The sequence below is a fragment of the Cyprinus carpio genome, chromosome A12 (assembly GCF_018340385.1).
Source record: "Cyprinus carpio isolate SPL01 chromosome A12, ASM1834038v1, whole genome shotgun sequence".
NCBI classification, from domain to species: domain Eukaryota; kingdom Metazoa; phylum Chordata; class Actinopteri; order Cypriniformes; family Cyprinidae; genus Cyprinus; species Cyprinus carpio.
In genome coordinates, this window is record NC_056583.1 from 6312081 (window position 1) to 6327882 (window position 15802).

Below are 15802 nucleotides of genomic sequence, written 5' to 3' on the forward strand. Positions count from 1 at the left end.
ATGAATTTAGTGGAAAACATTTATATATATATATATATATATATATATATATATATATATATATATATTTTTTTTTTTTTACTGTATTGTTCTAGTTTGTTCTTTATTGTTAACCTACAACGTTTTTTTTTTTTTTTATTGTAATGATGTTGCCTTTGGAAAAACAAACATAATTTATGTACAGCTGAATTATAATTCAGTTTTTAAATTCAACATGACACGAGGGCCTACTTGATGACATCAAGGAAAAATAATACAACAAAAAGCCAAAATAACAAAAATAAAGCCTGTGATTTAGTCTGTGAACAGCGTTACTGTGTTGATACCAGGCAAACTGTAGATGTTTTGTGCTAGTCTTATAATAATTTTAATAATTTTGTGTGTTTTTCTTATAAATCCACACATAACCAGCAAAATGTAAAACCCTTGTTTTAGTAAAGTGGTTGAGAGGTGTTACATTTCTATTATAGTGTCAGACAATATTATTAATATAATAGATAAATTAAAAAAACAATTCTTCAATTAAATGATTTACCACTTGTAGAAAAAAAAATATTTGGAAAACATTTTTATTATTTTTAAATATATTTTTACTTTGTCTTATTCCTTGCATTAAACATTGATAATTTATTTGCCAACAATGGCTTTTTAATTAAAATGATGTTGCCTCTGAAAAAAAAAAATTTACTTTATGTACAGCTTTGTACTTTCTGCATATACAGTATACTGTGGTATCATCATCTTTGGAATTCATTTTTATACAGGAATAAAATAAATGGGAATTACAATTTTAAATTCTTTTTAATGATGACAATAAGTAAATAGAACAAAAATAATAATAATAATAAATAACAAAAATAAAACCTGTGATTTATGGATTTGGCATTTTGTAATCTGGATCATGAGACCCCTCACGGACCCGTCCGAAGCAGCCCAATAATAGATCCACAGCAGCATTTACTGTTGATTTAATTTCGTCTTCTGTTTTGCCCTGCTTTGGGTTCACTTCCACCATGTCTACAGCAGACAGAAGTCCTGGAGGAAGTCAAGAACATACATTCATATCAACATGCCAAACCAAGACCACGAGGGATTATGATAATGAAATTTGTTCATTTAGCAATAGCCAACCAGATTAATGTTAATATGGCTTTTAATAGCTGATCTAGAGTGCAGTCTAGAAAAAATCATGTAGATTTATTAAATTCACTTTAAGGTTTTGAAACTGAAGCAAGGGGGCGCTAACACATTTGTTAATCAGCAAAGTGGGCTCGGATTTTTGGTTAATAATTTCAGGAAGGCCAAACAGCTGCCGGTTTATTAGCCTGGAAGTTTTATAAGTCTCTTAGCAATTACAGATCTGCATTTCGTCATGTTCTCACCTGTCTGACAGATGTGTTCAGTGATGTAAATCCCCTCTCTGTAGGTCAGTCCTCCCGCTACAGGTGTGCCTGTTGCAGGTGACACAGAGGGGTCCAGTGCATCAATGTCAAAACTGAGGTGGATGGGTTTTTTCACCCTGATCCAGAAAGACTGGTTCCTCAATACAATATTAGGCCATGATAAATAAAAAATAAGTCACAAACTTACTTTGAAAACATGTGATCGCATGTCTGCTCCATGACTTTTGCAATTCCAAGCCGATCAACTTCTGTCATGGAGAAGGCTTTGATTCCAAGGTACTTCAGGGTATAACTGTGACGTAAAGCATGATTTGAACTTCAAAAAGAATCTTGAAATAGTGATATGATGCATGTATGGTTTTGTAGAATCTACAAACTTACTGTTCTCCCGGGTCCACATCTCTGAGCCCAATGTAGACTACGTCCTTAGCTGCTACACAAGGTTTCAACCATGAAAAATTTGGAATTATGGGAATCTAAGAAACATTAGGAAAAAAAATTATAATCAATGTTTCAAATCATAAAATGTTGTCTCAAGTAAAGCTTTCTGAAAAAGGTGATTTCTTATATAAATTCTTATTAACATAATCCAAAGTCCAATCCAAATATATATATATATATATATATATATATATATATATATATATATATATATATATATATATATATATATATATATATATATATATATCTTATATGTGTTTTACTGTTTTTAATTTATGGTGATTAATAAATATTTAATATTAGAATGAAAATAATGAGAATAAGTACTGAGAATCTAATGAGAATCATGAATTACTAGCAATTGCAAAAAAAAAAAATAGTAAAATGTCATATTATGTTAATGGGAATTTAAGGAGAAATGTTTTAATTGGTGCAAAAGTAATGTCACAAAGCATAATAATAAAAAATATATATATTTAGAGGACATTTTCTATGAATGTTTCTATGAAGTAAATTGATGTTTATTAGTTATGAGTGTGCTAAAGGCACAGGTACTGACAACTGCACGTCAGCCATAAATGGTCAAGAAGTTACATTTAAACAGCTCTTTAGGATTTTTTTGTGATTAGACTGACTAATGTAATAACTGTGTAACATATTACACAAACTTTAACAAAGATGCTGAAATGATTAAAGAGCATCAGTCACCTCTGAGTGCAGTTCATGGATGAGGTATGACAGCGGTTGGCCGTGAATGTTTCCTGTTGGCGTGGATGAAGGTGTGTTGATGTCTGCATGTGCATCCACCCATAAAACACTCAACTCATGTCTTGAGGCGGCATGACCAGAGATCGAACCAATCGCCAAGCTGTAATAAAAAGCAAAACACATTTCTGAGAATAGGTTCAATAAAGATTTCCTGTTTCCAAATGTTAAATTGAACAGAACTGAAAGCAAACAATGACCTGTGATCTCCTCCCAGCATCACACAAGTGTTTCCATGGCTCTTGACCTCCTGCACAGCTCCTGCGAGCAGCTCACTGGCACGGCCGACTGCTCTCGGAGTCTTCAGCCTGCCAACTGGCTCATCATTGGGAACGTCCTCAAAAGTCAGATTCCCATAATCCTTCACTACACAACCTGGAGAGGCACAAAGGGCTTTCTGGAGGACATTTTCTATGAATGTTTCTATGAAGTAAATTGATGTTTATTAGTTATGAGTGTGCTAAAGGCACAGGTACTGACAACTGCACGTCAGCCATAAATGGTCAAGAAGTTACATTTAAACAGCTCTTTAGGATTTTTTTGTGATTAGACTGACTAATGTAATAACTGTGTAACATATTACACAAACTTTAACAAAGATGCTGAAATGATTAAAGAGCATCAGTCACCTCTGAGTGCAGTTCATGGATGAGGTATGACAGCGGTTGGCCGTGAATGTTTCCTGTTGGCGTGGATGAAGGTGTGTTGATGTCTGCATGTGCATCCACCCATAAAACACTCAACTCATGTCTTGAGGCGGCATGACCAGAGATCGAACCAATCGCCAAGCTGTAATAAAAAGCAAACACATTTCTGAGAATAGGTTCAATAAAGATTTCCTGTTTCCAAATGTTAAATTGAACAGAACTGAAAGCAAACAATGACCTGTGATCTCCTCCCAGCATCACACAAGTGTTTCCATGGCTCTTGACCTCCTGCACAGCTCCTGCGAGCAGCTCACTGGCACGGCCGACTGCTCTCGGAGTCTTCAGCCTGCCAACTGGCTCATCATTGGGAACGTCCTCAAAAGTCAGATTCCCATAATCCTTCACTACACAACCTGGAGAGGCACAAAGGGCTTTCTGTCATCATTTACACTTAACGACAGGATTTTGTAGCTTTAACATGGAACACAAAAGGAAAAGTGTACTGACCATCCTTTTCCATACATACAATCCATACTATATTATATATATATATATATATATATATATATATATATATATATATATATATATATATATATAAATTAATATAAGGGTAGCACTATAAGGTGCTCTTGTTACACATTACATGTACTTACTATAATAATAACAATTAGTTATGCAATTAGTTATGCATAATTACATACAAGTAACCCTAAGCCAAATCCTTACTTAAATGTATAATTACACTGTAACAAGGACTCCTTAAAATAAAGTGTAACCATATAAGTCATTATACATATAAAATTAATGTTTCTGAATATGAAATAGCATTTATAAAAAATTAGGTAACACTTTATTTACAGTGTTCTCTTTGCATGTACTTACTATTGTAATAGCAAAAAAATAAGCTTAAAGGTGTGGTTGACCGTTTTATTTTTCTAGGCTTGATTGTGTTTATGGGGTGCAATCTAGCATGTGTTAATGCTTTATATTTTTTATTTAAAAAAAAAAAAACATAATTTTACAGATACAATGCATCATTTTTCACATAATTTACCTTTATTCCACATCGCTCTGTCCCTTCTCCCATAAACACGCTGATCATTTCCTGCTTTTATGAAGCCTCTCCCTCAGAAATACGCGATGGGCTCTGATTGGTTAGCTAGTCCAGTCTGTTGTGATTGGCTAAACCGCCTCTAGTGCGCGTCTAAATGTCCTGCCCCTCGCCAACAGCGGCAGCTCCAGTTGTATTGTAAACAATGGCGTCGTCTATATTGCTTATCAATTTGAGCCCGATTAAGACGCAGAGGATATTCGTGTAGAGGTTCAAGCAGAGCCTGTGCAAGCAAGGCTCTTAATGGTACATTTTTTGTTTGTTGTCGCTTACTTTTAGATAGTGATGGGAGAAACGAAGCTTTTCGAACCAATTGCTTTGAAAAATTATTCGATGTTTGAAGCACTTGAAACAGCACATGCTGTCAACATCTGCTGGTGAAAACGTTGTAAAACCATCAAGAACTCAGACCAAACTTACAAAACAAATGGAAATGTTTTTTTAGAAATACCATTTTTTTTATAAAAAAAATATACACTTAAATACTATCAAATATCAGTGCTTGTGTTATGTGTTTTAAGTATAATCAAACCCTTAACACTCAGTTGGCAGTTCCAACTTTGCAAGGACAGTCTGGCGCTTCTGACTCACAGCCTGTAAGTACATGTTTTATATTTAAAGAATTTGGCACTGATGATTCAGAGCAGTGTAGAGCAGTGTAGAGAGTAGTGCTTGTTGTTTGTCGTTTCTCCGATCACAAATGCAGACATGATTTCATGTTTACGCAGCACGATACGCAGCGCAACGCGTAAAAAGACAGTATAAGTCATTATAATCAGTAATTATGTCCCCACTGGATGCAACAAATGCCTCGTTTGTAATGGGTTTTATTGGTTTTGTCTGGTCGGGACGGGAGATGGCATCACAGTATGTTAAGGGGCCTATCAGAGCACACCTCGCTTTTCAGAAAGATGAGCTGAGTAAAAATCAACTTTTAGATACGCTGATATTTGTAAATGCTACTGCTTCTGTTAGCTTTTAATATACGGTTTTATCCTGATTAAAGCTTTAATACAGTACGGCAACCGCACGCGCGTCCATGTATAACGCTTTTCATAGCTATGTGAAAAAACTTTATAAATGGAACAGTTCATAGTTTGAGCTGAGCTGGTGATCTGAATGAGAGATTGAGAGAGAGATGCAGAGTGCAGGGCGACGCGAGGAACAGGATTGAGAACCGCTGCTTTAGAACACTGATTTTGAAACTTGTGAATCCATTAGAATCATTAGAAGACAAAAGTGCGAATCATATATGAATATTATTTTTTTTTATTGCACCCCTGTTTTTCTTCCTCTTCATTAAAGTCGCATGAAATCAAAATCAAAATTGCCTTTATTTACTTTACGAGCGCACATTGCAAGTTTAGATGTTAACAATTAATCCATGCAAGTTAATCCGCCGAAAAAAATTGTCTTGGTAATCTTTAATCAAAATCTGAACATTTGCTTCTGCTCTGGAATGGCATTCCTTCTCTGATGACGTCAGTTTGACGGCTTTGGCAGAATATCCTTAAACACACCCCTCCAACTGTTAGGGTGCTATGAGTGAGAGACAGAGAGGAGGAGAGCAAAAATAAAACCATGCCCTCTATTCAATAGGCTTGTTTGAGATGAGCAAAATCTGACAGAACTGATCACCGGTGATCGTCGCGAGATGCATGCCAGTTAGAAAAGTGTCTGAGTAATGTCCGGTTTGCTCTGATATCATGCAGACATGTGCCAAAAAACACTTGCGATGGTGAGGCGGCTGTGTCGGATTGTGCAGTCGAGCGCAGTTGCTCTCCACCTATTGCGTTGATCAAAAGCATGATCAGTGTTGCCAACTTCTTTCAATGGAAAGTAGCTAAAGCCAGTTTGAAAAGTTGCTAAATGTCACTACATGACGCAAATTAGCATATTCATTTGCATTTCAATTGGCATATTCACAAGCATTTCAGTCAAATGTAATTAATGCAATATTTCAAACCTTTAACCTACTTGGGAAAATCGAATTATTAGAACGTTTAAAGGAGTGGACATGAAAATTGCTGGAGCGAAACACGTGTTGCTGGAGCAGGCGGCAATGGGGCCTACTACCCTACTAACATCCATGACTCATGAGAGAGCAACCATGTAAATTAGCTGAAGTTTAGCTAAGGCAATAGGAAATATAGTAGGTTAGACCAGTGTGCGTTCTTTCACTTCATGATTCAGTTTATTAAAATGCATTTAGAATGATCACAAAATTCAAGAAATGGGAGCAGAAATTTATATAATTTCATATAGTAGCACGCGTATTTTTCCACCAAAAAAGCAGCATGATTACAAATGTGATATTGATTTTATACAGCAGTTCAATAAACAAGAATTTAATATTTAGATACTTATGTTTTAGACACAATGTTGACTGTTTTTGCTCTATTTCGACAACAAATATAATTCCAGTTTGCGTCTCTGAGCAACATGAAGCTGTTTTGTTCCTGAATAAATCAACCGTTTAAATTATTCAGTTCAGTCGCAATGACTCACTTATTAACAGTGAATTGCTGCCACCTACTGGCGGTTTTTCATTTTTAAAAAAAAATAATTTCAAATATCAGTTTTCAACGTTTTATGTTTAAAATATCAAAACAGTAGGCCTATTAATGCATTTGTACATTAATGATTTGCATTAAACAGTGTGTAAATGCATCTAAATGCCACTTCAGATGCGGCTAATAAAGGTAAAAATGCCCACAAAAGGTAAAAATCAATTTAAACTTATTAGAAATGATTAATTTCTTTCTTTGCTGTGAACTGCTCACCACACAGACTCTGCGCAGAATATCAAAAACTCCAGCTGTCCATGGTAGTCCTTAAGCTACCAGCACAATAACACACTCAGCAAAATATCATCTAATTATCGTTATCCCAGAAAATATTGAGATATATTTTTTGTCAATATCGCACACCCTTTATACATTTAATGTTTTGTTTAGAAAAATAAATAAATAAATGAATATGAGACGTGCCCTTTTTGAGTCCCCTGCCCTTCAAACTGTCTGTGCACGTCCCTGGGCCCGAGTGTGCTTGCTATCTGGGATTAACCTAACCCAGACACAATCAGTGACGTCCCGATCCGGATCACATCTGGCCCGCATGGATTTCACCCAGGCCAGATGTGGGCCAAATCTGGGCTAACACTTTGTTGCTGTCTGGGAATCCTAACCCTAACTCTAGTAAGTACATGTTCTTAATTAATTGAATTCAGTTCAGTGCATAATTATGTGACATAGAGTGTAAATATCGGTAATAGTGTAATAAAAGCAGTGTAAATATCAGGAGGTGTAACAGTGGTACCTTCCCCTTTAAGTTTCTGCACCAATCCAGCAGCTCGAATGAGGTCCGCTCCTCTCTGCACACCATCCCTCTGCTGCAGTAACAGTCAATAACATCAGTACTGGACCACTACCATAATGCACCACGCAATGGATTTTTGTGCAAACATTCTTTTTTAATACTTGAATAATCATTATTTTAAAAGAGAAGAGGACGTGTTTTGGGGCTTTATATCTCACCTGTCCTTTAGAGAAAGGTGCACCTATTATTCCCACACAGTGATGATGATGGAGGTCTCTTCTGAACATGTGAGAAGCGGCTCGTAATCCGCTGAAGCTCTTCATCACTGTTACAGTTTATCCAGAGGCAGTCTGGAGTCAGCGGCTCTAGAATCAAATCAGATTACTGGACGTGTGACGACACGCCGTGGCTGCTCGCGCTCTTCTGTCTTAACCTTAACCTTCTTTACTGTTTTGTTTAAGAAAAGTAAATGGGGAAGAACTGATTTTAAATGACGCCATCGCCTAATTTGCATACGAAGTGGAATTCATTTGAACTCAATTTATGAATTTGAATGAATTTAATCTCATTAACATAAAAAGCGCATATGAAAATATAAACGTCTGTTGAGGATCAAGAAATATTTATATTAGGCTAGATTATATTTTTTTCTTATTCTTGTTACTGGGCTATTATTCTTAAATTAAGGCGTTTGGAGTTATCTTGGCTCAATACAATATTTTTGTTACTTGATAGCTACTATAGTTTTTATTAATATTTTGAATTCGTTTTTATTTCTATATTTTCTGCTTTCATTTTAACAGTTTTGGTTTTTAAATTTTTCTTTTTTTAATATATATTTAGTTTTTATTATTTATTTCAGTTGTAGTTTATTACATCAAGTTGAACATATATATATATATATATATATATATATATATATATATATATATATATATATATATATATATAAATATATATTATATATATAAATATATATAAATATATATATTATCAGTTTAGTTTTTTTTTTTCAATTAACAACAGTTATTTTATGGTTTTAGTTTTAGTTAACTGCACCCTATGTATGTGTTACTATTAGTTAATGTTTAACAATTATAGATTTTTTTGGGGGGGGGGGGGGGTTAGCTGACTGTTTTCCCCTATTCTTTTGATTCTTTAGCTTTTTTGTGCACTCATAAAAATCTGTACATTTATTCTTAAAAACCTGATACTGAATAAAAAATCCATGTTCATGTTATTTGTTCATTACTCAATACTTGCATTGTGAAGTCAAGTCACCTTTATATAGTGCTTTATACAGTACAGATTGTTTCTAAGTAGATTTACAAGGATTATAAGGAAAATATTGATTCAGTGATGCAAATAGAGATCAATTCTGCTGTTAAGCAGCTCTTTAAAAAAAAAGTGTCATTGTTCAGCTGAGGTCAGTTCAGTGTTGATTTATTTTCGTTCAAAAACTGTATATTATCAATTATGTAATGAGATCAAATCAGCTGTAAAGCAGCCCTGTTGCAGACAATGTCATAATCCAGCTCAGTTCAGTTCTCATCCAATAGTGTAAGTACAGTCAATTTAATAATACTCTTGAATATGAAGTGCCCCCAGCTAAGCAAGCCAGAGGTGACAAGTCATGTTGTGGATTGGTATCATTTAGAATATTCATCCTTCTCCTTGAAATTTTTCTTTACAGGGGAATAATCTCTAGGGATTGTCTAGTTGTCATGGTATCGAGTGTTAGAAATCTGAAGCTTGAAATTTTTTGGGACATATCCTGATGACAATGATGAATTAATAATGTTAAGAAGAGGATTTATGAATTCTGAAAAAAAAATCTTTCAGTAGTTTAGTAGGTTTAGCGTCTAACATACAGGGGGACTGTAATGTACTGTCTGATGTGATACTGTAGCAGATGGCTGCATAGATATAGTTTTCTCTGTAAGATCAATCTTGCTGCTGTGCTGTTGGGAAATGTCTGAACTCGTTGAAGCTCTATTTCACATTAATTTAGCCACTGTATCAAATAAACATTTGTAGTTGTGTTTGTTTTCTTCGAAAAGAGTCAAAAAGCAAGCCAATCTAATAGTTCTTAAGTTTTTCTACTTATCCTTCTACACAATATTCAAAATACTTTGTTTTATTTTCTTCCAGCAGCGCTCCATTTTCTGGCCTGTTCTCTTTAGGGTGTGAGTGTGAGTGACATATCGCATGTATGCAGCAAAATTGTCCAAAGAGTAGTAGCATATTAAAATTGTATAGTTAATGCAAGCAAAGTGTTTTAAAAAAAAAAAAACCTTTTCATTTTTCTCAACCAAACACAAATTCACATTTTCCAGACTCATCTTTTTATGATGTTCAGATTCCAGAGAGGTACATCAGTATGCATTAGAAAATTCAATATAAAACCATTTCATTTTTAAAAACAATAGACACATTTAAACATCATGTGTGTGGTTTTTATATAACCCTACTGTCAAAAGCATGTGGCATCCAGTGATTTGTGGCCTTTTACATTTACATATACATGAACACAAAGGTAGTGGCCAAGCTGTCAGTCAGTGAAGAGGTGTACAGGTGGAACTGGTGGGCAGACTGATGCATGTTCATCACTAAATATTAAACACGGATAATGAATGCACACTTGAAGGGTGTAAGAAGCGCCTGTGATGGGGTGAAATCAGTCGCGGGTGGTATTAAAAGTAGCTTTGCAGTGGTTCACCGAGGATAGTCTCCATTTCATGAATGACCTTCTGCACCTGCTGCTCCACTTCCTCACATTCATCTGTAAAGCAAGGAGGAAGAAATTCTGAATTCTGGAATATTACTGACTGTTAAACAAAACTAACACTAGCAACAACAAAGATAACACTAGGTAACACAGTGTACTTTAGTTACAAAATCACGTGTTCCCATTTGATTAAATATTGACGTTGTGTTCTTACCCTCCATAAGCTCAGCCAGAAATGGGATAGTCTCTGGCAGAAGAACCATGTAGTTCTCCCTCAGCTTGCTAGCCAACTCCAGCAGCATGACAAGTGCAGAGAAACGCACCTGCACAAAACGGCAAACATGGTCACTTAATTTCAAAGAGAAATCAATCCACATATTAGAGCAAGGACTAAAATGAAGAGATTATGGGCACTTATTTTAATCATTCCCACAAATTCTAATCTTCATAATGCAGGACATTCACATAATCAGACGTGCGATCAGCTATGAGCAGATGTTTTTTTTTTTCAATTTCAATACGACTACATAATAATAATAATAATTTGATTGTACAGAAAAACAATACAATTACAATAGCCTATTAATATTTATGCCTGCCTTCATTTCTTTGCTTTTAAATGTTAAAACATCTGGGAGACCTCAAATCAGTGCATCATGAGCTGCTTGCATGTAAATGAACACAATGGCCCCATTTACACTGCATGGTTCAAGTGACCCAATTCCGATTTTTAACTCTCATGTGGCACAGATCGGATATGACCGGTGAACATGTAAGCAGGAAAAAACCGCATGGATTCCGATTTTCTCAGATCGGATTCAGGCCTCATTCATATGTGGTAATAAATCGGATATGAAGCGGATACGTGCATTTGCGTGTGCCATGTAAGCAGACAAATCGGATATTCCCCAGTAAATGCGAGTCGCACGTCTTAAAAAAGTGACGTCAACTCAGGTGGAACTGAAATCACATGACTTATTATAGGCGCGATGGAAGACGAAGGATACACACAGTGGAGCAATGCGGAGGTTTCATGTCTTTTAAGTCTTTGGGGCGAAGAGACAGGGATGCAGGGTTGTTACAGAAATAAATCCGTGTTTGAAGACATTTCACGAGATATGGGGAGGCACGGTTTAAGCGCGTTTTTTTCCGCCGTACGAGACCAATGTTTTGCTGATTTTTTTGTTGACTTTTCAAAATATCGTGGAAAGCAAAACACTGTATAATTTTATTTGCATCTGCATCCATTGTATTTCGTGCTGTTTTACTTCCTTTTCCGGGTCAGAACGTCTACGTTTGGTAGTTTCAGCAGTGTATAGTGTAAATGCAAAAATCGGATACGGGTCACTTTTAAAAGATGATGTAAGCAGGTCGTCAAAAAAATCTGATATAGTCAGAAAATCGGATTTGGGCATCAAGACCTGCAGTGTAAATGCAGCCAATGTCGCCCTTCACTCTGAAACATGTGGCCAGTGATTGGCTGGCTGGCGAGTATCACTATTTCATATACTCAGCCAACACCAATTTTTCCTCTTATTTGGGCACTTGTCGAATGTTAATTTTGGGTATCTCACGTACAGCCTCAACATGTCTCAGGTCGAAAAATTCATGCACAGTTCATGCACAGTAAATTACGATATATAGATTAAGAATTAGTAAATTAATCCACACAGATGAACAAATTAAATCAATAAATTTGCCTATCAAACTGTAATTCTTCAATCAGTGCAACAACTATGAGTGGTGATGGTGAAAAGAAAACATTCAGAGGAGCATCGCAAGTTTCAAAAATAGTGGACAGAAACATATGCTTTTATTGAAAGCTCTGGTGCTCTGCTCTGTCTGGTTTACACAGAACTGTATGTCCTCTTTTAAAAAAATTAAATGTTAGGAGACATTTTGAAACCCACCATGCAGCTTTTGCAGCGAAGTACCCAGTGGGTGAAAGCCGAAAAAAGTAAATGTTTTTTTTTTATTATAATATATTTTATTTGTACTTATATTTGTGTTATATTGTGACATGCACTTGTACGCATTTTATTAGTTGGACTTTTCACAAACTATAATGTAAGACTTTAATATTTGAAATCGAGTGCAACATTTTGAAATATGATGAATCCTTTCATTGCATCTAAATGCTGCACGATTCGTCTGCATCCAGCTCGCACTCTCCGGTGATTTATTAAAGGGCATGCTCATTAACTCACGCTGCCATGCAAAACATGATTTTACTTGATATTTTTTCTTAACACAGCATTTGTAATTAAAGTAATTTTAAATAAAGTAATTTTATTGACATTAGTAACTTAAATCAAATTGCATAAATTTAAAATTACTGTGTTATTAGGAAAAGTAATTAGAATACAGTAACGCGTTACTATGTAACGCATCATACACAACTCTGGTTACCACATACATGGGAACATCAGTTCAGCTCTATCTCTGTATGTTTATACCTCTAATTAAGCATTTGCATACCTTAGGTGAACTGTGTCGTGTCTTGAGCAGAATCTGATAATTGAGAACTTTCCACTGGGAGTCATCTCCCATGGCAACAGCAAACTGGGCAATACAGGGCACCAAATGCTTGGTAATGTGGGTCTTGTAGATCTCGTCACCTCCTAGCATGTTCTCCAATTCACACACATAAAAAAATAAAAATAAAAAATAAGACACCACAATGACAGTAAAAACTTTTATACCATTAATATAATACACAGTTTTGAACTAACAACTAAAGAAAATTCCAGTTTCTAAACATATTTAGTTTAAAGTTAAAATTATTTTAAAAAGATTTATTTATTTGAACCACGAAAATGTTAACTTTTCTGGGGGTTATTCCATTTGACAACACGAACTTACCATGTCTTTCTTGTATTTACATAAAGACAGTATGATATGTCTTTAGTAAACAATTAGTTGGGAAGGAAACCGGATGCATATCAGAATATTAGATCCATGCATTTGGTCTTAAAGCCTAATTCAAATACCTGCAGCTGTCCGTGTCATTAATGTTAATCCAACAACAAATGACAGAGAAAATGACTCACTGTTCTTGATTAAATAACTTGAATGGCTTTTTAAATAATGTAATACAGTAAAGCCTGCAGTGTCTCACATGTTGGTTACACCATAGTTTACCAACTCCGGTCCTTGAGGCACACCAACAGTACACATTTTGGTTTGCTTCCTGTTCTCTGTTACCAATGAGCTAAACTGTGTGTGTTTGATTAGGGAGACATCCAAAATATGTACTTTGGTGTGCCTCCAGGAACAGGGTTGAGAAACACTTGGTCACACTACCCTGACCTCTATTTTGTTATTGTCCAACAAAACTGCTATATTACTTCTTTAATAAGAAAAGACTTGTCTAAAAAATATGCCAACAGATTGTCCAATAACTTTGCTTATTTAATAACTTATTGCAAAGGAATAATGTGATTGGGGAATAGATGTAGTTCTTGATGCATTCAGTTTATGTGCCATACTGACCTGATCCACCAGGGGGCCCAGGAGAGCGTCAGCCCTCTCCTTACTGAGGAAGCGCTGAGTATCATAGAGGAAGATTTTATGGAGGCAGTCCAATACATACTGCAGCAGCAGGCTGCTCTTTGTCACATTATCTTCATCATCATCTGAATCCTCCTCCTCATCCTCATCATCTGAATCGAAGAAGGGTTTGTCTATGGGCCGAAGGGGTGGAAGTTGAAGTAAATTACATCAGTGTAAAGAAAAATTACTGGAATGTTGTAAAATGCAAAACATTCTGGTCATGTCAATGTTGGCACAGTTTAACGGAGAGGCATTACAGGTGTATTCAGAACTTCATACAAACAAACTGCAGACTACCTGTGTGAGAAATGTTGAGCTGACGCAGCAGTTCAGAGATGGGTTTGACCAGCTGCCCAGCAAACAACACAAACAGTCCTTTGAGTTTGTTGGCGATACTGTCTGCCAGTCTGTAGAACGTCAACAGGCGGTTTTTAGAAGCACCATCCATCTTTGACCAGTCAAATAACTGCAGAAGAGTGGGAAAAAATAAAGATTCATTCAGCATGCATTTAAATCCTAATAGAGAAGTAACTTATAAAAGTCAAGTATATATTAAGCATTTTGGCAACAAAGAATTCATTTTCAACTGATTAATCGACCAGTATAATAGCTATCACCATGCCCACGAAACCGCAGAAATATTTACATTTCAATTTAATTTCAGAAGAGAAGCTCTTGATTCAATTCAATTCAATGTTCTATATCGGTACAGTCTCTATACAGGGAACCCTGACTGTACACTAATATTAAAAGTTAAAATGAGAATCACTACACTTTAACTAAAAGTATAATGAATGTAATATAGTGCATATATTTAGCAAAATGCTCCGCTGTAAAGATACAGATTCATGTCACATTTATGACAATATTTACTGTTTGCCAAAACATTAATTATTTGATTTTTGTACTAAAATTAACAGAATTCGAAAACTCGGACTCGAAAGCTTCTTTAGTGAATTCCATGTAAATATTGTAAATATGTAAAAACTTTTTTAAAAACAATTTTGTGTGTACTATTTGAAGTATTTTTTAGTAATGGGATATATTAAGCTTTCGAAACTGAATCAACTGAACCAATCACTTTGCAAAATGTCTTCTAGATATACAAATCTAGAAATAAACAAACACCATTAAACATTTAGTGTCTGTATTGTATGTGTTGTTGCATTCATTTGTAGGGCTTGTTTTGCGATTTATGAAAGATTTGACTAATCAGGCCAACAAGAGACAACTACTATGATTCCTTTTTTTAAAAAAAATACAAATGTACCATTAATGTGACTACATTTCAAAACTGATCCAAGGTCGTATAAAAACTAATCAACTAATTTTTGATTTTGATGCCTCACAAAGCAGTGGTTCGAAAGAGCCCATCACTATTATTATTTATGCATCAAAAAAAAAAATATTGTCTTATTGGAGAAAGTCTTTTTTTCTCACCTGAACAATATAGAAGCTTACCTTGAAGAAGAGAGGTCTGAAAGTGACTTCTGAAAGTTTCATAACCATCACTAACAGACAGTCAATCACACAGCCCTCGATCTCACCAGTCTTCTTCAGATCTCCCTATTAAACAATAAAGTTATATTGGCAATCATCAGTTAATGTGCTTATTGAAAAAAAGAACAAACTGAAACTGGTATATAGTACCTGGCAATGCTGGGCACGGAAATCAAGAGCAGACAGGAAGAAGGAAGTGAGCTCTGACTGGTGGTTGTTGAGTTGGTCCTTTTCCATGTGAGTTATATGTTCCTTGAGGATGATCATCAGAGGACCAAGACGGTTCTGCAACGGGTGTAGAAAATATGGGTATCAGATACATAAAACAAAG

At 35.3% G+C, this 15802-nt stretch overlaps 2 protein-coding genes across 2 annotated transcripts in view; both read right to left on the reverse strand.

Annotated features, from left to right (window-relative positions):
- Positions 1 to 127: 127 nt before the first annotated feature.
- Positions 128 to 8025, reverse strand: LOC122146971 (arginase-1-like). Its single transcript, XM_042767319.1, has 8 exons — positions 7910 to 8025; positions 7692 to 7764; positions 3498 to 3672; positions 3242 to 3401; positions 1785 to 1879; positions 1591 to 1695; positions 1383 to 1519; positions 128 to 1035 (listed from the first exon to the last, which is right to left on the reverse strand). Exons 1-8 carry the CDS (start codon positions 8012 to 8014, stop codon positions 872 to 874), a joined length of 1014 nt encoding a protein of 337 aa, XP_042623253.1. The 5' UTR covers positions 8015 to 8025; the 3' UTR covers positions 128 to 871.
- Positions 8026 to 10013: 1988 nt separating this feature from the next.
- Positions 10014 to 15802, reverse strand: part of LOC109061337 (HEAT repeat-containing protein 1) — a 28398-nt gene continuing 22609 nt past the window's right edge. Inside the window, exons 39-45 of the mRNA XM_042767320.1 lie at positions 15622 to 15756; positions 15433 to 15537; positions 14269 to 14437; positions 13912 to 14102; positions 12898 to 13056; positions 10634 to 10742; positions 10014 to 10473 (exon numbers count right to left, since the gene is read on the reverse strand). Coding sequence (XP_042623254.1) covers positions 10385 to 10473; positions 10634 to 10742; positions 12898 to 13056; positions 13912 to 14102; positions 14269 to 14437; positions 15433 to 15537; positions 15622 to 15756 — 957 coding nt within the window. The 3' untranslated portion in view covers positions 10014 to 10384. The remainder of the gene's footprint in view (positions 10474 to 10633; positions 10743 to 12897; positions 13057 to 13911; positions 14103 to 14268; positions 14438 to 15432; positions 15538 to 15621; positions 15757 to 15802) is intronic.